A 24,553-nucleotide genomic window follows, 5' to 3' on the forward strand; every position below is an offset into this window, starting at 1 on the left:
TTGTTCTTGCGGGGTAATCTGCCCTTTTTTGTTTACACACTTCCTCATTATCTTGCTGCCGTTGTGTTGTATTCAGGTTTGTTTTGTTTTGCTGTTATTAAAGCATGTGTTAGTCACTGGGACATTGTTATCCACAAATATTTATGAATATTAAGCCAAACAAATTCACCGCAGCAATTATTTCTGTGATGACTTGCCATCCTCAGTGACTATACACGTTTTCTGCCTGTGTTTATACAGCCACTTTCCCTGGTGTGTGATAACAGCAGCTGCAAAAATGTCCACAGACAGAACTTATTATTCCCACAGGGAACCATCTCCCCTGTCAATGGATTGTCAGCTCCCTCACGCTGCAACATTTTAAGCAATGGCCAATCAGAAACTGGATTAAGAGTTTGACTGCTGGAGATTGTCCTGGCTGTCCTGGCTCTCTGGGTGTGTTTTAAAGAGCAGCACTACACTACAGTGAGGAACTGAAACTTGAACAGAATCCATCCACCTCCTAAAATAAATTGGAAAAATAGGGGCCTGAAATTAGAGTTTGTGTCCCTTTGAATGAATTTACTCAACTTATAAAAGAGTACATAAGCTAATGATTGCATTAACTCACATCTCTAATTTGTTGTGTGTATCTTGTGTATTACATTTTTCAGCTGGCACTCAACTTGCATGGGTAACCTCTCTCTCTTTGAACAACTCAAATAGTCCTATTTACATATTAGAAAATTATTAATAACACTAGGTAATTGCAGGTGAGTTTTGCCCTTGGTTGACAGATATTACTTTTACAGAGGGAACGCCTTTTTGTTAATGCCCATTACTTGAATTTAGGGTTTATATTTTGGATGTACAATGGTCTGAAACTTAACTGCTCAAACTTTGTACTTTAGGCTTATCAAGGTCCTCTAGTTAAACTTGTTGTACAAAACAATACATTCACACTTAAGATGCTTTGTTCCTTTTTGAAACGCAGTTTATCATGGTGAGTAAAAGGAACAGCAGATAACCAGCGAATTGTCATTCTCTCCCACTGGGGCAGAATGATACAACTTTTCTCCTCAATGTAATCTTTATAATCTCATTCTGTTATTTTAAGTGAAGTACAAAATGCTGTGTAAGGTTTTAGAAAATATTCTCTTCAGATTCAGTCAGAAGGATTTCACGTACTATACAGAGAATTACATACAGTACTGTATACGGCTCAGTACATCTTATCACATTTAAGCTATTGAAGTGTTATGCTTTGCCATAAAGTTCAAACTTTCCTCACAGTTACTTTCAAAAATTATTTATTTGTGAAGTTGGAAACCAACACAAAACTACACACTGTTGTGGATGTTGCTCCGTCATTATGCTCCTGTATTTTCTGTCTCACACTTCCTTCCTACTTGATCCCCTGCTGACTGACCTCACGGGGACATTTTAACCGACACGTCCATGACCTTAAAACAGCGTGAGAGCAAAAGTGGGAGAAAGGGACACAGAATTTCCTGTATGTCATTTTCAGTCTTCAATTCCTCCCAGCCCGTTACTATGGAAACTGTGAGTTGAGGCGAGTTGAAGACTAAAAATGCTGTACAGATACAAGTAGCAGCGGGTGTGTGTTTGTCCCATCAACGATGAACGGCCCTCACAGCCAAGAGTCCTGATGTTGTCTTCAGGGACCTACACCAAGAAACCTAGAAATGATTGGTAAGTTAACACTAACTCATCTTTTTATATCATGTGAATAAATGGTTCTCTATGTGGTTTGTCCGCTGAGAGTAGGCAACAGCTTTGCTGCCAAAACTGTCGCCAGAGTGAAAACTTAAGCACATGTCAAAATAATGCAAATGGAAGAGGACTTGAACATTAAAAGGAATAGTTCAACAGTTTTCATATTTTTTGCTTTCCTTTGAGAGTTAGATCAGAAAATTGATATGGCCCCCACTAAGTATCTCCAACCACGGGTTAAGAACTTTGCTTTGCAAGGGTGTCCATATTTTTCTCGCAAAACAATCAGAGCAGACTGAGCATTTCAAGTGGTGAGCTCAAACAGACAGGAGCTCAAACCGAGCGTTTCAGACAGAGGGTGAATACAGGTATACTGACACAGTGACATATTGAACAGAATTAAACAGGTTCTAGTAGAAACCCAAAATACAAGTATGAACCTGCAAATAAGCATGATAGGTCTTATTTAACACAATTTAAGTGTTTTACGTCATTTTAAGAATTTTACAACACAGAATGAGCTATGGTTGGGTACCGTTCCCTTTTTTACCGGTACCTATATCTGGAACAGCAACCTCAACCTGTCAGTCTCTGAATAGGGCATAGTAAACACTATGGTGCCTCCCTGTCACAGAGGAAGTCTATTGTTAACCACACCACAACCCCTTTCGCCTTGCCATTATATACGCTTTCTATGTGGAGTTCTGAAAAGTGTAAATACACTTGCAACCACTTTACAGGAATTGCAGTGACTTTAACAAACCGCAGACTAGAGTCAACGTTGTTTTGCTACGTCCGCACCACAGCTCTGCATGTGTGTTGGAGCTCCGCTCTCTGTCAACCTGCAGAGGACAAATATGCTCACGCTTATGCACTCTCTGGTAGCAAAATGAAAATGGAACTAAAAAATGGGGACTGGTTTTATTTATACTTATTTATTTAAGTATCCGGCTGCACTGTGGCCCTCCTTTATGGGATTACCTGCCTGGCTTGACACATTCACTCGCAGTTTTGCGGAAGAAATGGACTATTCACAGTACTTGCTTTGTTGGATCAATAATGCAAGTAAAAAAAAAAGTAGTGGGTTATGTGCTGATGTAAAAGAAGCCTTATTCCTCTTGCCATTGACTCACTTCATTTAGATCACCTAACCTGCATGTGAATTAAGTAATTGTCTGCAATTGATCTCTTCCCAGACTGTGGTGAGAACACTGCAACGTTTGGGATATTAATATCAAAAGGAAGTATTTTAAAGGACCACAACTTATTAATTTTGCATTAACAAAACCAATGATTGAATATGAGAATACTGCCTACTGAATACATAATTTTGGATTCATTTGGACTTTTAAACAACAAAAATGTCTCCTATTGTAAAGCCAACGTGTGAGAACTGCTAATGATAGTATATTTGTGTGAAATAGATGAGCAGCTTACTTCCTGAGATGATGCTTGATATTTGTCCCTCTTACTGTCATCCTCTACCCGTAGAGCATCAGCCAAGATCATAGAAAGCATCAGCCAAACCTGATGTGAGCAGTCAGGGATGACCCTTCCTGAGTCATCGCCAACCCTCTCTCTTTAAAATACTCTGTCAGTGCATCTTCCTCTTTCCATCTCCCTGTCATGCTTTATTTATTCATCCGCCGTTGCCTTCACCTTACTCTTGACCTTAGCCTTGACGCCCCTGTGTCTCGACTAACTTCATCCTCTACCATCTGTCTGTTGTCTCTATCTCTCTCTCTCTCTTCCATCTGTCTAACACTCTTCAGTGTGTTGTTAGGACAGCTGAGGGGAGCAAGGAGTGTGCAATAGCACCACAGAGAGGCACTGACTGTTTCTTTTCTATGCATCTACGTACTAGCCCTCACTGTTAGATGACCTATAGTTCACGGACAGACTGACAAAGGGAAGGTACAGTATGTGTTGCTCATAGATACATTGTGACGAGAATTTGTCATGAGGCATTTTTCTCTCCGTATTTACCTCTCTGCACCTCATCATACCCAGCAAGCATTTGACAGCGTTATGCAGAAGTTCAATGTCGAGTCCAATGACCACTGAATTCTCACAAGATGAGTTTATGGCGAGGTAAAAAAAAATCTTATTTGAGATACGTTTTTGTCTGAAAAGTACATTTAAAGGATATAATTACTATTATTTTTCAAAATAATCCAATGAAAAGACCAAAACCAAAAATGCGTCCGTTTATCAATACTAAACTTTGCCCAGGCTCAGTCTCAGACCCCATCCCATTGTTTTTTACTGAAGATGTAAATCTTTAAAACTAGGTTGTAAGTACGTACTTTTTTTTTCTATAGGAGAGAAGGTGTTCATGGTGTGAGTTGTATGTTCTTTTTTTCTCTTACAAATCAAAATAAAAACTTTTCAAAAATAAGGCCAAATTATCCAAAAGAGCTGGACACTGTTGTTTTTAGCAAACATTTCTCAAACAGGAGTAAATAGTGTATTACTTGAGGACTGTTTTCAGCTGCAGATTTGGTGCATATTGAAGTACCACATCACCTGGCAAAGCAGCGTGGCTCATTTTTTTAATAAGATATAAACACTGTATTTATATGCTTTTAATGTGTACATTTGACTTATGCCTACCCCAACCAGGTGCTGTGAAAGAGTATCAAAATATTTTGTGCTCATGAGAAAATGTAGTAGACTATAAGTATACCTGAAACTGTAAGTATACTAAGTACACTACGTTTACTCAAGAGTGGCGTCTTCAGACTCCACATTAACAGGAGTTGAGGAAGAGGACTTGTGAATTGTCTAAATTGTGGTCCAGTACTTGTGTGCTGAAAATATGTCTTGAATGGGGTTGGAAACGCCTGGAATATAAAGTATAGCTGAATACATTGTTATGCTTTCGACCTACTGTTGGGATCGTCAATTATTCAGAATCTTCCTATCTGTCCATCAGCAGATACCCAGACTTTGACACAGGGGATCTGTGATGTGCAGAGGTTGGTGTAGAACAGGAAGAGTCACATAAAATCATAATCCTAAGACTTCCAGATCAATTTCTTGGATTGAAAAATATATTCACAGGTTTCTGGGTTGACAGCAGGACCTGACAGTATCACCGGGCAGGTCCCTGAAACTGTGTGCTGACCAACTAGCACCAGCATCAACAATATTATTCTACCTGTCACTTGCTCAGTCTGTCCACCATCATTCCTGTGCTCAAGAAAACAAGACTAGTCTGCCTGAATGACTCGCGCCCAGTGGCAACAACCTCTGTAGTAATGAAATGATTTAAACTGGTCAAGGATTACATCTGCTCCTCACTACCCAGCACAGTGGACCCATTACAGTCTACTCAGTCTGGATAAACAGAGGGATAAGATTATGGATTTAAAAAAAAGCAAATATTAATAATGTAGGAGTGTGATGTGAGGCGAGCTCCAGTCTCCTGAATTTAAGTCAGATATGCCCATTTACAACCCAGACCCTCTCCCCCAACTAAAGGGTTGTTACACTAGCAAAGCTGCCTCATTGCAGTTTGAAGAACCATGGAGAGACCTGCCTACTACTTTCCGACTAACCACTAGGAGGATATTCGGAAGAGAACTCCCATTTCACTGGTCAAGGGTGCTTCATTTTCAGTATCTAGTCTGACATTTTATTGCTTCGTTAGGGTTCAACAGACCAAGAAGAAAAGAGGTTAGTGGCATCTTTGACATGTGAAAGACACATTAATTTTACAGCAATTGCTTGCAGATCAAGGGGAAACCAGGCAGTAGGGTTGCACAATATTGTCAAAATTTGATATTGCGATATTGATTAGGAATATTGCAATATATTCATTTTGATATTTTTAAACATGTAAAGTTACAAAAGTTATGGAGAAAATGCATCAAAATAGATTTATAACAAATTAAACAACACAAGGTAGTCATATTGGACTGGTACAACATGAATAAATAAATAACGACCATGTCTACAGAACCTGTTTTACGTGTTTTGTACAGTATAACATAAAGAGAACAGGACAACTTTTCTTTTGCTTCTGATTCGTTCTGTTTTGTCATCTCCATATTTTTCTTCACTTACCCTGTCACTGTCGAAATACGTTACAAATACATTTCTGATCACGTTCGTATTTTATGCTTTCCCCAGTTTTACAGATGTTTCCATGCCCTGCTGCGTTGTGAGGCGGCTCCTCGACGAGGCTCGAGCATAAAGAGCTCCTCCAAGGTCGCCACCAAGGTCATGAGAGCAGCAGTCACTGGTACACGTCGCAACAACTTTCTATTATTGGTAGCCTCCCTGGGTCAACCGACCCCCACCTTGCCCCGACCAGACCCCTCAGTGGAAGTGACCATTGATAATACCAAAGGCCCCTCTTCAGACATCAACAAACCTGTCGTATCACTAGTGGCTGATGATTGGCTATAACCATAAAATTACTGAGGCTTGGAAAGCAGCAGCCTGCCAATCCAGGTGGAGTTAACGCTGCGGTTGCATCAGCTTTACCCCAGCTGGTAGACACGATTGACCATTAAGACAGACACCTCTTGAACTGCTTCTGGACAATTTACTATCAGAAGCTGTGAGTCTGTGTTTCTCTGCAGATGATGATGTTCTAATGATTTTTAGAGAAACAGCCATCAGACTGTTATGTTAATAGAATAATTTAGGGGATCATTCATCTTGTGCAATATATAATGTTTGTAAGTATTCACTTGTGAAAGAAATGTGTTCAGAGTGCAAGAACGTTGCATTGATTGGTTACTGACTGTAGTTACAGAGTGGAGTTCAAGTCTTTTCTAGCGTAGACAAGCTTAAACAGATAAGAGAGTAGAGTGATAGTGGTTATGACATTAAAATGTCTTCTTGGCTTTTTTCCATTGTCAGTAATTTGTATGTAACTGATCACTTGTCACTTCAAAATGCATCAGTAGTTTTCAATTCTGTTGTTTAATAAGTCTTTTGATGGAAGTAGCATTGCTAGCAGCACAAACATTTTGTCAGAAATAGTTACTTAGGAATAGTGATGTAGGTGCATGTTGGAGAGTTGCTGTATAATTCCTTTAGAATGTGCATGTGCACTTTTTCAGTATATCATGCAAATGAGACTGAGAAATACAATATCTGGATATATTTAGTGGATAGCACAGAGAATATTGGTACTGGCACAAATCCTGAAAAAGTATGTCTTTCTGGACCGTTTTTTCCATGTGCACACAATTTGTACAGAAACAGATTTCACAGCAGTAAAATAAAAAGGTGCAGTTAGCAATGCTACGCAAAGATTGTTGATATTTAAAATCAACTGCCAAACGAATACAATCTCCCCTTCAGAAGCTCCACCCCCTATATTCACAGATTATTATGACTGGCCGGCCACATTTTCATATGCTGCTTCCCCCCCACTAAATGTCGCTGCCTGTTGCCAATTGGCTGGAAAAGTGTTTTGTGGCTTGTGCACTCCATTCTGTTTGTTTTCCATGATACAGTCAGGGATGTGAATTAACACCACATTTGTTTTCAGCTCACACAGACAATAGAGAGCTAGGTGATGGTGAGGAGATATTTGCTGAATTTGACAAAAACAGCATTGGGTTAACATTTTTCACTATCTATAAATTGCAGGAACGTCCGTCCGTCATACTCATCTCTCTCAAACCGTTTGTCCGATAGATTTTAAACTTGACAGGCGTCTTGCTATGGGGACGAGCAAACGCATTGCCAAGTTTGACATTGTTTGAATTAGAAATGCAAAAGATATTGTTTAATATATTTTTTCCGCCCGCCACTCCCCTTTCACACTGAGTGAGCACAGCGAGGACCAGACTCACAGAGAGTTGAAGAAAGCAGCGGAGGTTTGGCAGCAAAAATGTAAAATACAACTCAGACCCACAAAAATTTGCAAATTAGCAGTACTACCTACTACCGTATTTGACTCTTTTCCCGGTTCCAACATTAGCTACATGATTGCTGGATATACCAAACATGTGTTTCTTCCCTTTCCTGCAGCACTGGTGGATAGCTGAAAGAAACATTGCAACTGTTTATGGAATAAAGGTTTTTTCGAAAAAAAAAGGCAAACCCCCTTTTCCCCCTTTTCTATTTTTTCATTAAAAAGGGAAACCCCAAAGAAAACCTTTTCCCCAAAAACTAAAAATGAAAAAAAAGCCAGACACCCACAATTATAGCTTAAGTTTCTGTGAGCTTGGGAGCCTACATTCACCCCCTTCCCAACCAGAGGCAAATATAAAGGGGGGAATTTTGTTTGGATGATGGGGATTGGGGCCAAATGCCGAGTGAGGCAGCGGGGGGCAGGGGGGTGTAACCCCGGGGTTTTATTTGTCCAAAAAACCCCAAAGGGAAGGGGGTCAACAAAATGAACCCCCCAGAATCAAAAGGGAAAAAACCAAAAACCAAAAAAAAGGGAAAAAGTATAATCACCAGGGCCAAGGGGGAAACCAGGGGGCAAATCAGGGGGCACGGACAAAGCCGTGCTGACAGGCGAACAAAAAATGGGATTTCCCAAAGACAAAAGGGGCACTGGGGGGTTTAAAAACCGAGGTAAAGAGGTAACGGGGGCCCCGAGACTTCGGTTTGGTCACATTAGGGGGGGGCAAAACAATTTAGACAAACAAATTTAAAAATAACCCGACCCAAAACACGACAAGACAGAAAACGACCGCCAAAATAAAACAACATAAAAAAAACACACAAAGGGGGAAAATAAGACAGGAAAACTATGCCCCCAAAAGGGAGAAAACCCCGGGCCCAAAAAAACACATAAGGGCCCCAAAAGGGAAAATTTAAACCCCCCAAAAAAAAACCCCCCCCACAACTTTAAACTTGGAGATTATTCCTTTCAAAGTGTGCTGTGCAATGTGAGAAAATCCCAGAGCTGAACTGGGCAGACGCAGCACCTTTCAGACTCACCCCGGGTTAATTAAGTAGGCTATAAGCCCACTGTTAGCTAATAACATTACCATCACCACAATACCCCCGTGAATTTAATCTCCTACTTCACCGTTACCTGTCAAGCCACTCAACCTGTATGGAAATTAACACCTTGGCTGAAATGTGACACCCACACCCACACGTCAGTTAAATAAGTAAGTTAATGGTAGGGGAGTTGCATATGAAGTGGTTTGGGGTCCTTCTGTAAGTAATTTTGGGGTACAATTTGGTTTTGATGAATTGTACAAGCAGCAATACGGCCAAGCAATCGGCCCGTTCCAAATAGGCACATTTTCAACGGGCACAGCACTAGTCCCTTTAAGCTGTGCCAGAGTCAGTCAACCCCAAAGTGCAGGGAGTACTACAGTATCTGTAAGAAACTGATGTCAATCAACTCCTTTAATGAGTGATCTATAAACATCACTATTTATTAGCAGTTCAGTTCCTTTCTCATAGACATCAGACTCTACTTAAAATTTCCACAACATTCAAAGTTTTTGCTTCCACAAAAGTCATGGTCTTTGAATAATTGGTCTAAAAGTAAATCCAGACAAGAAACTAAAATTACTTACAGAACATAACAAAAAAAAGGACTTGAGGCAACAAATATCTCTTGGATGGAATAGGTTTGTTCTGTAAACACTGTTTGTCACGTGCTTATCTGCATCTTGTTATATTTTTCTGATAACTGATTTTGACTTTTTTTGCTTCTTGCCATACAAGAAGATAACTGGAGTTTCTCAAAGCAGTGCACCATTGCTGTGTTGTCAGTGGATGTCACTATAAGTGGTGTGGTACTTTTTGCTAGGATTAGTGTGTATTTGTTTTGTAATTCACTTTTTGTATGCTGTTTTCTATGTGCTGTCAAGCTTGTGTATATATTGTAAATACGTTGATACCAAAGCTAAAGAAATTTGAAATATTTTTTGAGGGGAGCTGTTCAATTAAAGGTTTTTTAATCTCATCAATGTGCCATGCTTTCTTTTGATGAAAAGTTGTTTAAAAAGTGGGGTTGTTGATAATAAGGAGGCTTAAAGTGTGTATGGTATAGATATATAATATGAACAAAGTAACAGAACAGTCATATGTAATTGACCCTTTGCTTAGCTGTGATTGGGCAATCGCTGTTTGGGGGAGGGATATGTCGAACAGTTTGCATGGGGCTATAGTAAGAGTGATGCTCCATAAATAAAGCGTTGGGGGTGGAAAGGTCGATCAAGTGGTGCATTTGTTTGCTCAACAGCTTCAAAGGTTAGCATGTCCAATTAACTATGTTAGAATGAATTACCGATATAAGTCAGATTTGAGTAATTTCCTATTTATTCTTATAATAGAAGGACTACGCAGCAATTGAATACCATTGGGTCTCATTTAACCATTTCTGCTTAAAACACAGTTTTCATTAAGATTCTGACATTCACCAATGTTTTCTTAAGTGGGATTTGTTCTTGGGTAAGAAAGGAATCTATGTGCACTCATGAGCAAACTTACGCAAATTTGGTTATTGCTTTTTAAATCCTACAGTTTTTTTATATATATATATATATATATATATATATATGTGCAGTATCTATTATAATTTTTAATAGTTTTTTTATAATTATTTTCCCTAGTTTACCAAACATTATGGTCTTTTACAATAAATGACACACTAACACTTCAATTAACATTTATAATGTTGCCTTCTTTGGTATGTGTAGTGCACTTTTCTGTATATTGTCATCTAGACCAAAGTTTTGCACTTTTGCTTAAATAAAAAAAACAAAATTGACCGCAAAAAAAAACAATGTCAATTGGGAACCATGCTATCCAAAAATTAGTGATTGATCATGCTGTTTTAAAGCTATTTCTGCACCGTAGGCCTACTCGCACAACGGCATGTTTACTGATACTGCAAAATGTTGCAGATCACAGCCTGAAGAGGGAATGCATCTTCCAGGACCATGTTCATCTTTACGCAGAGTGTGAGACGCTAATATAACCGCTTGTTTGGCAAGAAGTACCTCCACATCAGAACTATTGACATTTTTTTTTCCTTCTATTTGGAGTTCAATGCTCACTTCAGACTTTCGTTTGGGGATATTGAAGAATTTTGATTGGTAAATCTGCCACCACTGTAGTTGTAAAGTGCATCGTGTGCCATCCAAAAGGCAAAGAAATGTAATTAAGAAGATTGGGGAATTGCAAATGGTTGGGCCTAAATGTCACCATTCAGAATGCATTTGAACGTTAACAAAATGTACAAAGAGGGAACAATTCCATAGACAAAATGACAAACAGGCTGAACTTAGTACGCAGTGGTTTTCTGTGGGGAATATTACATTTCCAACCTGGTCACAAGATATGTTGGAGTTCCTGTCAAGTTGGAATTACCACCAAGCCGTCCAATGTTTTAAATACACACAGAATCAAAAGGAGGAATCTTCTGACTATCTACAGTAAAGAACCAAATCAATGTAGTAAATTAAACGTGCAGACTTTGAAAATAAAAAAATGACAATCTCCTTTTTAAATCATTTAAACCTGGTTAAAAAATCTTTTGTCTGGATATAGCCAGTGTGAGAAAAGGTCATAGCTCAATACAAAGATGAGAGCAGCCCAGCATGAATACAGTTTGGTGATTTTTTTTAATCACTGAGTAATTCATCTGGAATAGATAGGGTCTCATTTGTCTCAAAGTGTACGTACGCTCAAAAGCCAAAAATGGCGTACGCCAAAAAAATCATATTACACGCACATCTGTAAGCAATGTTCCCTTTATAATTCACAGATTACCAACAAGTGTTCTTACGTGAATCAACCTCTTATCCCACCCTTACACGCCCATTTATAACCATACATAGTCAATGCAAAGCACCTTGTGAATGCTGATAAGTATGTTAATGAACTTGGCAGTTCTTTCGTGACGCCAAATCATGCCAAATCATGACAACTGGGGGAGAAAAAACAAAAAAAACTTTCAGATGCTCGGAAATTGATGCATATCGAATTATAATTTTGGCCTGTTTTCGAACAGTGTAGGTACACCTGACTACACAGGCATTACAGCATTCAGGGACAGCTTGGATACAAACCAGACCTACAGATATGTGATAAGATATAACAGAACTATATATTATATCCACATAAGTATTAGTGATAAAGTTGAAAATTATAATATTTATTTAAAACACTTTTTTCTTCATGCAGGTTTTCTCCCCAACAGTATTAAAGTTCGGACTAATAACGAGCACATTAAGTGTAATGATTGTGCGAGAGCTTAACGGCTGTATTTTCACATTTGATGATATACTACTAAAGACAGACAGTTATTTACACTGTGTTCTGCCGTTATCTAATGGTAGGGTATTTGATATCATGTATTCCATGGAGTCCAGCCATCTCATCCTCCTGGGCTCCATAATTTGACAGTGAGACAGAACAGATTAAACAATAAGAACACATTTTGATTTTAAGATTTGAGTTGGATTTCACAACCTTTGCGTTGTGGCGAACACACATTTTCAGCCCCGTTTTGTGCGTACAACACGTTTATAAATGAGACCCCTGGAGACTAAGTGCCCAAAGGGCAACTGACAAGACATACTTACTGAAACATGTATGAAGGACATCTTGAAATCAATCTGTGTGTACTAGAATAACTGGAAATAATGAATTGTTTACTATAAAATTGTACAATTGTCATCACAGTGGGGGAATTAAGTATTACTATAATATGACCCAGTTATATAATTGATTTATGGATTTACTCTGTGTTGGCCAACAGTCTTCGCAGTGAACACAAAGTTGATGTATAGTAGAACCTATTTGGCATGTGTATAAAGCTATAAAACTGAAACTAAAGAAAAATGTATGTTACACTGTTAAATGTAATCATAACGTGATGCAAAATAAATTAAAAAAATACGTAAGAGAAAACTGCTAGCAGCAAACAGTGCAGATTCTATGCAGGTACTGTGGCAAAACCACCATGTGGTTGATTAGCTTAGTGCTATTTAGTTTTAGCCTTTTAACAATAAGCTAGTTTAAATTATTAGGCAATTCAAATAAACTAGTACAGTGCCCGTTCAAAATGTCTGACTGCTTTGCCTGTGGTATTGCTGCTTGTAGAATTCTCCAAAACCAAATTGTACCCCAAACAAAAGGACCACAAACCACTTCATATGCAGCTCCACTGTATAGCCAACTTACAGTGTAGGCTACTTCTACATTAGAGGAAGACATTGTCTGACCTGACAGAGAACGGGGAAGATTCAGAATTCAATGACAAAACATCCCTTTACATTAAAATGTGGAGTAATCAAACATTTGCCTCACAGAGTAATGGCAGTACCCACCCAGCCCGTTATAAGTAATCAGCACATATCTGCGTTAATCAACCACCAGAAATAGACAGAGTAGCCTACAGAGACAATCTCACATTTAGCCGGGCTCCAGACAGTTTGTGATTGATTGATTGATTGATTGATTGATTGATTGATTGATTGATTGATTGATTGTGTTAGAGTGTGTGTGTGTGTGTGTGTGCTTGTGCACGTAATGGTATTAGTGTTAGAAATTAGCAGTAGACTCAATTAACCTAGGGTGAGTCTGATGAAAACTGCTGTCTTTGCCTGGTCAGCTCTGAGATAGTCTGCATTGCATAGCACTGTGGAGGAAGCTCCAAGAGTAGGTTATGTTCTGCCTCTGTTTGGGAGTAGTGAATGTACAGATGTAGTGTCTGGATTTTAGGGCTGAAACGATTCCTCAAGTAACTCAAATAACTTGATAACTAAAAATCTTCGATGCAAAATGATTTGCCTCAAAGCTTTGTTTAATTAATGTTGCCAACGTTGCATCGCTCACGGCATCGCTCGCTGACGCTGCTTGCGACACATGCAATTAAGACTAAGATTACAAATTCAGAAAGCACGTATGGGGCTAAGAGAAGAGACAGGCTGGAGAAAACAACAGAAAGTGTCCAAAGTTTGCAATCAGTTCTAACGTAATTAAAACGAAAACTCTGGACAGTGTGTCTAATTGCAAAATCAAACTAGCTTAGCACAAAAATAGCACAACATCAATGCTTTAGCATCTCAAGAGAAAACATCAGGTCTAACTTGATTCGTATGGACAATGAATCTACACCAAACAACTACCAAAATCAAAGACAAGAAAACGTAGTGGTGACCACAGTAAAATGTTAGTAATATCAACTGCTCATGGAAAACTACTGCATCTAAAATGCAATTGTTGTTTAACATTAATCTCAAAGAATGTCAGGAATGGGCAGGCCATAAAGTGCATGTCCATGTACTACCTGGCAAAATAGTTTATTTATGCTGCGAATGTATAGTTATGCACCAGAGGGGCAGTAGAAGCACATTATCTTTATTTAATAACTTCTATTTATATAGCACCTTTCATGAAACCCAAGGACACTTTAAAGAATTACAGCGGAAGGAAGGTTGTAGGCTGTGGTAAACAAGCAGTGGGTGTTTCTCAATGTCAAGGATCCTTCCTTGGTAGGACTCGTCCTTCCAAGGAAGGATCCTTCAGGAGAGGTCAGAGTCCTCCTTAGCATTTGGAGAACATGTACAATGGAACAGGCTATCAAGTGCACGTCATTGCGGGCTGACGTCACTTAATTTTTTTGCTGCATTTCAAAACACTGGATGAAATGATTGTGGAAAGTGTTAACTGTGCTGTAAATTATGCTGTTGGGATGTAGAAAATGAACAGCAGCCATTTCTTAATGTCACGGAAGGATCCTCCAAAGCCAGGAGGAGGACGCTACGTCATCAACGTCCGTCGAAGGACCGTTCCAATTTCGAGCATCCTCCGAATTCCTCCGAGGACGGAGTCCTTCATTCAGAAAATTTCCCATTGACGGAGAAGGATGCATATGTGTATCCTTCGCGGTCCCAAATCACCCACAATCCTATGCGCGAGCTTGACGGCTCGTTTAAAAAAAAACAGCTGATATAAGCGGGAGTTCGAGCGGCATCGCTGACGGTGAAGTTATAATTTAAATGTAAGTATCTTTAGTGTGTGCGTACATTTGTTATCACCGTTAATGTTTTACATTAATGTCAAGCTTAACGCTTTAAAGCTTGTACAAATTGCTATAAAATAGGTAGATACACCCCGAGCTGACGAACTAACTGAACCTGTCAGTTAACATTCGGCTGTTAGCTAGCTAGGTTGCCGTCTTTGTAAAGTTTAATGTGGCAAGTTCATCTCTTTATATGCCGTTACCGTATATGCGTAACGTTAGCAATAGCAGAGATTTAGAAAGTTGGTGTTTATCACTGGTTGTATCTGTAGACGGGAATATCACTGCACCATGTTAACTTCACTAGCCCCGTTCAACGAAGGCTGACATGTATGAGCACTCCCGTGTAATAACGGTATGTTATAGCATTCATAACGTAGTTAAACATCTTTATGTTGTGTTAACTGTCTTTTAACAGGGACTAACGGAGGCGGTCACCAAGGACGGCAAGCCACGACCAGCAGGGAGACAGAGGCCAAAGAGAGATGTTGAATACATATTTGCTATATTAAAGATGTCTTTCTAACAATAAATGCTTTAAATTAATGGTTTGTCCGTGTCATTAAGTTCTTGGGCTTGTGTATATAATATTAAGTTTTTCAAGGTCTATTTTCCCATCAAATTGACCTGGACAGAGGAAACTTCAATTATTACTATAAGTCAACAATTATATTCAGATGCTATCTGTATACATGTTTAAAAAAAGAAAAGTAGCTGTTAAAATTAGCTTGCAGTTTACTGCATACATGTAAGATAGCTTATTTACAGGTCAAGAAATGAAAATATGATCAGCAACTACAAGGTTAACCAGCTAATGAGCACCACAGGCAGTATGACATGCAGAAACTGTAAGTGAGAAAGATTAAATAATACTGTTGACAGTGTCAAACATGAAAAGTCATACCATTGATAAAAATCCGCCAACACAGTAAAGGTAGGTGTGTGTAATGGTCAAGGGTTGTTACGTTCATGATGAAGAAAACTACACAGTGGACTTCACTGTATAATATACTTGTGATGCAAATGTAACAGGACAGGTTGACTAACCTAAAACCTTCTCCTTGTCTGCAAGCAACACCTCATCGGCAGCTGTCTGATCGCCCTTCATGTGAATAATATACTTGTGTGTACAGATATAGTAATGTTTGAACATGTACACCTTACGAGTTGTTCAAACAGCATCAGAACAATTCCACGTCAAAATTTAACGGAAATAACAGTAACAATAATAGTTATTACATAAACACACCCAAGAACTTAATGACACGGACAAACCAGTTAATTTAAAGCATTTATTGTTAGAAAAGACAATCTTAATATAGCAAATAATGTATTCAACATCTTTCTTTGGCCTCTGTCTCCCTGCTGGTCGTGGCTTTTGCCGTCCTTGGTGACCGCCTCCGTTAGTCCCTGTTAACAGACGTTAACACAACATAAAGATGTTTACGTTATGAATGCTATAACATACCGTTATTACACGGGAGTGCTCTACTGTTAGCCTTCGTTAAACGTTGTTAGTGAAGTTAACATGGTGCAGTGTTACCTCCCGTCTACAGATACAACCAGTGATAAAACACAAACTTCTAAATCTCTGCTAACGTTACGCATATACGGTAACGGCATATAAAGAGAGATGAATATGCCACCGTGCATTAAACTTTACAAAGACAGCAACCTAGCTAGCTAACAGCAGAATATTATATAATAGGTTCAGTTAGCTAACTTAGCTCGGGGTGTATCTACCTAATTATTATAGGAATTTGTACAAGCATTAAAGCGTTAAGCTTACATTAATGTAAAACATTAACGGTGATAACAAATTGTCGCACACACTAAAGATTTAAATTATAACTTCACCGTCAGCCATGCCGCTCGACTCCCGCTGAGGTCCGCTATTATATTTTTAACGAGCCGGCAAAGGCCCGCGCATAGGATGTGGGTGATTTGGGACCGCGAAGGATACACATATTGCATCCTTCTCTGTCTATGGGAAATTTTTATGAATGAAGGACTGCGTCCTTGGAGGAATCGGAGGATTCTTGACATTGGAACGGTCCTTCGGCGGGCGTTGATGACGTGATGACGTGGCATCCTCAAATTCTGGCTTTTGAGGATCCTTCTTGACATTGGGAACACCCAGTGTTTCAGGAGAGGGATGGACTTGCAACACTAAAGGCTCTGTATGTATGCATGTATGTATGTGTGTATGTATGTATGTACGACGTACGTACGTACGTACAGTGGCTTGCATAAGTTTACACACCCATGCTCACGTTGATTAAAAAGAGGAATAAAAAAAACTATCAACTTTAGCATGGGTGCGTAGACTTATGGAAGCCACTGTATGCATGTATGTATGTATGCATGTACTGTGTGTACTGTATGTTCACGCTACATCATAATGTGTGCCAGGCCAGCTCTTGTATTTTTTTCATTAAATAATGATAATGTTCTTAATGTTTTGTCCATGTATGCATCAAACAAAAATTTCTAAAGAATTAACTACCACATGTTCTATAAGCAGTGTAGCAACAAAGAAAGGGGTTCCTCTGGTACTAATAGCTATGGTTCCAGCAGCACAGGTGGCAAAGTGTTTGTTTTTGACTCCTACTAAACAAGCTATACAAAAGCGATAATATCTGGCAGTCTGCCCTGTGACCAGTGGGCCCAGCCAGCACTCTGATGATGGAAACACATTATAAATGAGACCTGGCACATCTCGAACGATCCAACTTTCTCCAGGTTATTTTGACTGACCCCAAACTCCTTCAGTTTCCTAACTAAAAACAGTCTGACTGGCTTTCTTACATATGAATCAACATTTTATGTGAAACTCAATTTGTAATCCATGTGCATACCTAGATAATTAAAACAATTGTACACTTTCCAATGATTGACAACAGAGTACAAGTAACAGGGGCAGTTCTGCATGATTAAAAAAAACAAGCTCCTTTGTTTTTACAACATTGATTGACAGACAACTGGACTAACTTTTACCTGTAATGTAATGCTGGATAGTTAGAATAATAATGCATCTTAATAAGAAGAATAGTGAAACATTTTAATTGCATTTTGTGAATGAAATCTTAATCGCAAACATAACCAGTAACCTTTCTCTGTCAGGTAAATGTAGTCGTACAATGGTTTCCTCTGCAGTAGAAGTACACAGTAAGTCAGTAGCACACAATCTGGTTGCTTTGGGGTCCTTCTGTAAATGGGGTACAATTAGTCTGACAAGACAGACCCACATCTCACCATTGGCAGGGCTCAATCTGAGGGGGGATAAACGATTGTCTTTCAAATTCCCTCGGCACGCAGTAGGATAGCACTACAACCAACCAACAAAACTCCGAACACATCTCCTTTTTTTAAGAATGACTTCAGTGCCATTCTTCATTCTTTTCTCAAAGAAAAGCTTAACTCCAAGTCTTCCAGAGTCACGGCCAAAGCCGATTTGAAAGACTTCTGTTTCCAGCACCAGCGGCCACCTTAGTTTTCAAGAAGCAGGGAATTCCCGCGGAACCATCACAACTCTGCCGTCATTATGTTAAGCCCGCCCACTGTCTATACACATTGTGATTGGCCTGACTAGACCTTGGTTTTTCCAGCTCGCTAGCCTACAGAAAGCTGCTAGACTGATCCTGGCTGCAAGTTACATTTGCTGCCTCTAGGGCGCGTCTAGATTTCAAGGCTAGGATACAATGGTTCTGGAGAAAGCACAAGCCAAGCAATCGGCCCATTCCAATCAGGCATGTTTTGAATGGGCACTGCACTAGCTCCATTTTCAAAAGACAATGCAGTGCATTTTTAAATGTTCTGCTGGTCCCTGAAGGCTCCACTCTGTTGGCGTCCCTGCCTGACCTGACATTGTCAAGGTTAATTACTGTATCCAACGTTAAAACTCAGGTAACAGTTTGGTCCAAATGAGATTTATCATTACAATATAATATTACCGAGGGAACAGTGGGAATTTCTCTGCCAAGGTGGCCTTAGAACTGCAGTCCAGGGCGCATACTATTTGGAGCTGCAGTCAAATCAATGATTGTTAAATACTGTCATCACTGCAGTGTGCATTGAAAAACACCTTTGTGAAAATGTAAAGCTCCAAAGGTGCCATATCATTTATCTTTCAGACGCACCACACATCGCTTTCACACTCAATGGATCATTTCTCTGTTTTCCTTTCCCATTCATAGCTCATGGGAATAATCTGAGCCAGTTTTGGATACTCTTACCATTGATGAGGGCCTATTCCCTCTATGGAGATGCCTTTTCAAACTGTCACACGAACTTTCCCTTGTTGCCAAAAGCTCACACGTCTTTTCCTGCATAGAGAAAGTTTTTTTTGCCACCCAAAAAAGGTTTACAGCCAGCGCCAAAGAAAACTCTGCAGCACCAAAACGTTTGATTCTCAACAGAGAGCCTCCCGCTAATCCACAGCTGATATTTTACACATGCAGCTGGTGCTGATAAGACCGCTAAACTGAATCGTTTTGATTGGAACTAAAAGCTCTGGAGGGAAGCTAGTGCTAACGAGATCTAGAGCTGGGAAATATATCAATATATTGATATCGTGATATGAGCCTATATTGTCTTAGATTTTGGATATCGTAAAAAAACATACCATAAGTATTGTCTTTTCCTAGTTTTAAAGGCTGCATTACACTAAATTTATGTCATTTTCTGAACTTACTGGACTGTTGTAACTGTTCTGTTTTTTGCCTTTACCCACTAGTCATCAGTAAAGTGGCTATAATGACTATTTATCAAAAATCTCATTGTGTAAACATTTTGTGAAAGCACCACTAGTCAACACAACAATTATGTTGCGGTATTCGATATCAAGACATTTAGTCAAAAATGTAGGGTTATTTGATTTTCTCAATATTGCCCAGCCCTAACAAGATCTCCGTTGGCAGAGTTCAGGCTGTACCAGACTCTCCCGGTGATCATGCTGCTCTGGGGACGACGAAAATGACAAAAAAGGACATTTTTAACTTCTTGACAGTGGATCAGTTTGAATATTGCAGAGAGTAATTGAACAATAAGTAATAGCCACAGTGAGTTGTTAGAAATTAGCCATCAGCCAATCAAGGTGCCACCAAATCAACCAGGACTAAAACCTTGCGGGTTCCAACTGTTGCTCTATAAATCCATCTCTTATGTAAGGCCTAAATTTCATTACGGGATTGCTCATACTTAAATCGTGTCCCACAAATCTAACACTTCTAATGTTGGTAATTCCTGCACAAATTCACAGCGATGTCTCATAATGTTCAGCCACTGTTTGAAGATTAATGTGCAGATTGTTGGACGACTGCCCGGAGTTCAGCACACAAAATGGGATTAAAACTAAATTCATAAATTCACAGAGATTTTTGTTACTAAGTGATAAAGCAGAGGAAACCGAGAGGGCAGGGACAGAATAGAGCATGAAGACGAAAGAACAGGGAGCCATCTAAAGAAAGACAAAGGACACTGATGCAGCTCAAAGAGTTGACCAGTAGTATCCCCCCCAAAGTATTAATCAGTCATGCCTAATTTCTTCTTTTCTTTAAATCATTGGATTTATAGAAAAAACACATGCCCTCTATCACAACTAACAAAAAACAGTTTGTAAGAAAATCAATATAATGTATGTCTGAAAGAATAAACAGCAACACAGCTATTCACATTAAATAATATTTGAATGTATGTCTTCTTGATTAGTGCCGTTTTTAACAATACAGACAGAAGAAATGTTAGTGACAAAATCATTTAGAGTGTTAAAGGGAAACTAAGTGAGTTTTTGTGCATGCCAGAGTGATTTATGTTGAGGTTGCACAGTCTCTGTAATCATCCACAAGCACAGGCCAAGCTCGGTTAAAGAATTTAATTACTCAAAAGTCAGCTGATGGGGATTAACTGTGGACATGTGACAAAAATGGAAGGTTGTAAGCCCGGGCCTTGGTAATTGTCCCATCTGGTATTATAGGAATCCATGAGTTAATCCAAGACTAAGGAGGGAATTAAAACTCCAAATAAACTCTCAACTTTGTGGCTGGGTTAGCTCAGTTTGTAGAGCAGACGCAGATATGTAGAGGTTTATTCCTCGATGCAGAAGGTCCAGGGTTTGAGTCCGACCTGTGACGATATCCTAGTTGTCTTCTCACCCTCTCTCCCCTTTCATATCTCAGCTTTACTATCCACTAAATGCCTTAAAAAATAAACATCTTTAACAAAAAAACTCTCCTCCTGATAAAAGTAGTGGTTGGACAGATGAAGAAAATCAATTTTCATTGCAACTCCTCCTGAAGAGATTGTTCAATACGTTGTAGCTTAAAACATCTTGCAACACACACACACGGCTGGTGTAGAAAGTCGAGCATGTCATAAGCTGAGGTGACACTAAACGATACACGATAGGACATTGTAGCTGCCCAGTGGTGCAGTATAAGTGACACAATGCACAACTAATTCTCTGACACGACCGCCTTGAATTAATTTTACACGCCAATTAAGCAGAGAGAATTGACCAGCACCTTGGGAGCCTCCCTCTCTGAAGCTTTAATATCCACTGCTGTAGATCTCTTTCGCAGGGATACAGCTCAGGGTTACACGGTAAAGAAAGAAAGAAAGAAAGAAAGAAAGAAGAAAGAGAGAGAGAGAGAGAGAGAGAGAGAGAGCTATATATATATATATATATATATATATATATATATATATATATATATATATATGTCTGTCTTTCATGCACCCATGTTCAGCCATGAGGGAGTTATGAAACTAGATCCATGGTGCATTAGAGCAATTATTTTGTGGCTTTATCTGCTGACCGCCAGTTTACTGCCATCAAAACGACAAGCAGCTGAATTTCCCCCTTGTGCAGAAAATGTGCAATATTAATAAAAGATTGCTCTGCCATTTCTTAATTGCCTTGTCTGTTGTGCTGCCACACCTCCAGAGGAATGAGCCTGCAAAGCAGATGGCAGTCCCTGCCCTGCTGCACAAACGGCAGTGGGGTTTCTTTTATGTTCTCATTGGACAGAAATGCTCTGCTGAAACAAAGGAAGTCTGATGAAATGCAGAGAGCTGGAAGGCCAAACCGAGCTCATCCCTGGAAAGCTCAGGGTGCAATAAAACAACAGTTCCAACTTTTCCAAAGAATATACAAGATAGATGAACAGAAAGTGCATTAAGTTCATTTGATAAACTCATCCAATCCGATGGCAAGCAGTACAGTAGCAATTTAATCCCATCATTTCCTGTTGTGATTCTAACAGGGGATCGCACATTGCCTCCAGCAGTGGCATACCCCAGGATTGGACTTTATGAAATAATACAGCAGAGGTATGCCACATTATCAGACAAAACTGTGACATTATGACATCCTATCAGAAAAAAGAAAGAAAGAAAGAAAGAAAGAAAGAGTCCTGGTGGTTGGGATGAAAGTTGCGCTTAGTGATTTTAGGTGCAAAATGCTCCACAAACTCTGTGAGGCTGGCAGGATGCATATTCCCCTACTTGTCTGTGTCAGAAACCCCTGATATATTAACAGTCTTGAGAGAGCAGAGATATTAGAAAATAAAAAGCTATACGGAGAAAAATGTGAGAAAATAAAAAGACTAGCTGTCAGGAGGATAATCAGTTGAGATTGTGTGTGCGTCCTTGAGAACTGTATGTTGTATAAGTTATGTTGTCAGTTCATTTAAGCCTGTTGTTGTATTGGTCTATAGTTCTTGAAATTTAAAGTAAGCTAAATTGTGATTTTGTTGTGTTTTTCACCTGTTAGCTAGGTTACACCCAGCTGTTGATTCATAATGGCGATTGTCATAATGGCGACATCCTTACTCACGTTTGTATTTTAGGTGCATTATTTACATGCTACAATTAAACTGCCTTAAGATAATGTAATTGTTAGTGGGTTTGTTGTTATTTGCTAGCAAATATAATTCCTATGCATTGTGTATGGTAGCCTTTACAACGTTATTTATTTCTTTGAAGAATCACACACAAACACAGCCATAGCAGAGCTACCCAAGCCCATGTTTGTACTGTTTGATTGTTGTAAAGCATCAAAAGAGAGACGTTGTCTCCGTCCGTGTTTTAACAGACACACCTCTGGCAAAGTTGGAAACCAGAATCAACTTTAAATACAGTCCTAATCTAGTCCTCAATAACACGTTTCAAATAATTTCACTGGAGTTCCCATTATTGTTTGCGTCATCAAAACCAAATTCAATCTAATTGGATGGGAATATACAGTATAACGTTGCACTCGACCTACCACTACAAGATGACTCAACAGATTTGGCAGCATTCATTTGTGGCAAATCAGCTTGATGGCGTTAGCGCATAGTAGTAAGGACTACGACATGATTGAAAATTAAGAAAACAGATTCCAGAGATTTGGCGGACAAGAAGCAAGACATTCTTAATCATCCTCGGCTTATCTGAGAGAGATGTTTGAGATAGTAGGCATCAAGATTGACTCCTGGCCAATGTGCTGGGGAACTCTTAAAGTATGGAGAACTTCTTAATTAATGTCTGTTTTGCAATTCATATTTCATCCTTTATTTTCTTTCCTGAAGCCATATTTGAGCACACACACCACTCCTTTCAATGTCAAGGGGAAGATTAAAAAAGGAAAACTGGATCTGTGAATTCTCACAGAATCACAATTGAATTCATATGTTGCAACTCCATCAGAATCGTATTAACATGGAGTCCCAGTCTCTGTCACAATAATCATATATGGGATGTGTAGTCAATTTTAGATGTTTAATTTTCCAGGTCCCTGCGGCTGAAGCAGTGGGATTTAGAGTAAGAGCAGAAGTGAGTGGGGGATTAGTGATATGTATCAAGAACCAGTACCAGTCTGCCAACACCACACCAAAATTCTATTCTCAGTGGTTTTTATTTTACTTTTACAGAGATAGTTCACAGTTTGCTCTCGTGATTTTCTTCTTCCAAAAACAGCCAGGAGTTAGGGCTGCACAGTATGAGGAAAACATCTCTTTTAATCCTCTGAAGTTTCATTCACCTCTGTTTCATTAGATTGTTAGGAGAGTTTCAAGAACTACTGTATCTGTATGGTGGGAAACCACAAGGGGACAGTGAGAAAACTGACCCTTTAAATGCTGCAATACCTAATGCTCAAATATCAAATATAGTCAAAAATTATCATTCCCAATGTATTTATTATTCATTTTATTGTGTATTTTGTTTGATTAATTCTCTTTTTTTATACATTACCAGTTTTCCCCCCCACAAACATAAAATCTGAATATATACAAAAACCTGAATAACACTCTGACTCTTTGCCTTTTATTCTCCTGATTGAATTACAAGAACTTCAAATTAAACGTGACCAATACTTTCACATAATGGAAGCTTCTGTCTACTAATTATTTTAAGACATTGAAATTAAGTGTATTAATTGAGTATGTAGCAGTCTAAATAATACCCCTACAGCAACACTGTGTGGACATTGGCACAATAATCCATCTACAATGAATAGATCAAGGAATAGCAATAAACATGGCCGCATTTTTACATTACTGTAAATAATTTCCCCCTCACAAAGACCCATCATTATGCTGCCGCAGCTGCTGCATAATCTTGTTAGTAGCCTACATCGCACTCCCTTGCTTCCTTTTATAGAGGGAAAATAAGTTAAATAGGTTTTACACATTTTACGTTGTTTTTTTTAAATAAAAGATTCATTAACATTGATGTTATTAAGTCATGCATGCTGACCTTTTTTGTTACAGACTTTAATCCATGTTGCTGCATATACAGTAGGACAACTTCACATTACTGTATAAATACACATATAAAGTACATATGTACACACGTATTTATACATATAGACACACATATATAGTCTTT

General features: G+C 38.9%; 1 protein-coding gene and 1 long non-coding RNA gene across 2 annotated transcripts in view; both read left to right on the forward strand.

Moving 5' to 3' along the window:
* The window catches only part of LOC116699614 (pinopsin), a 50,372-nt gene extending 42,510 nt beyond the window's left edge, over positions 1-7,862 (forward strand). The window contains exon 4 of the mRNA XM_032532273.1: positions 5,848-7,862. Within this exon, the coding sequence (XP_032388164.1) occupies positions 5,848-6,126 (279 nt within the window). The 3' untranslated portion in view covers positions 6,127-7,862. The remainder of the gene's footprint in view (positions 1-5,847) is intronic.
* Positions 7,863-8,565: 703 nt separating this feature from the next.
* LOC116699749 (uncharacterized) lies at positions 8,566-23,442 on the forward strand. Its single transcript, XR_004334495.1, has 3 exons — positions 8,566-8,961; positions 15,622-15,627; positions 23,430-23,442. It is a non-coding gene; the product is annotated as an uncharacterized LOC116699749 (long non-coding RNA).
* Positions 23,443-24,553: the final 1,111 nt, after the last annotated feature.

The sequence above is a fragment of the Etheostoma spectabile genome, chromosome 12, assembly GCF_008692095.1.
Source record: "Etheostoma spectabile isolate EspeVRDwgs_2016 chromosome 12, UIUC_Espe_1.0, whole genome shotgun sequence".
In the NCBI taxonomy this organism is placed as follows: Eukaryota; Metazoa; Chordata; class Actinopteri; order Perciformes; family Percidae; genus Etheostoma; species Etheostoma spectabile.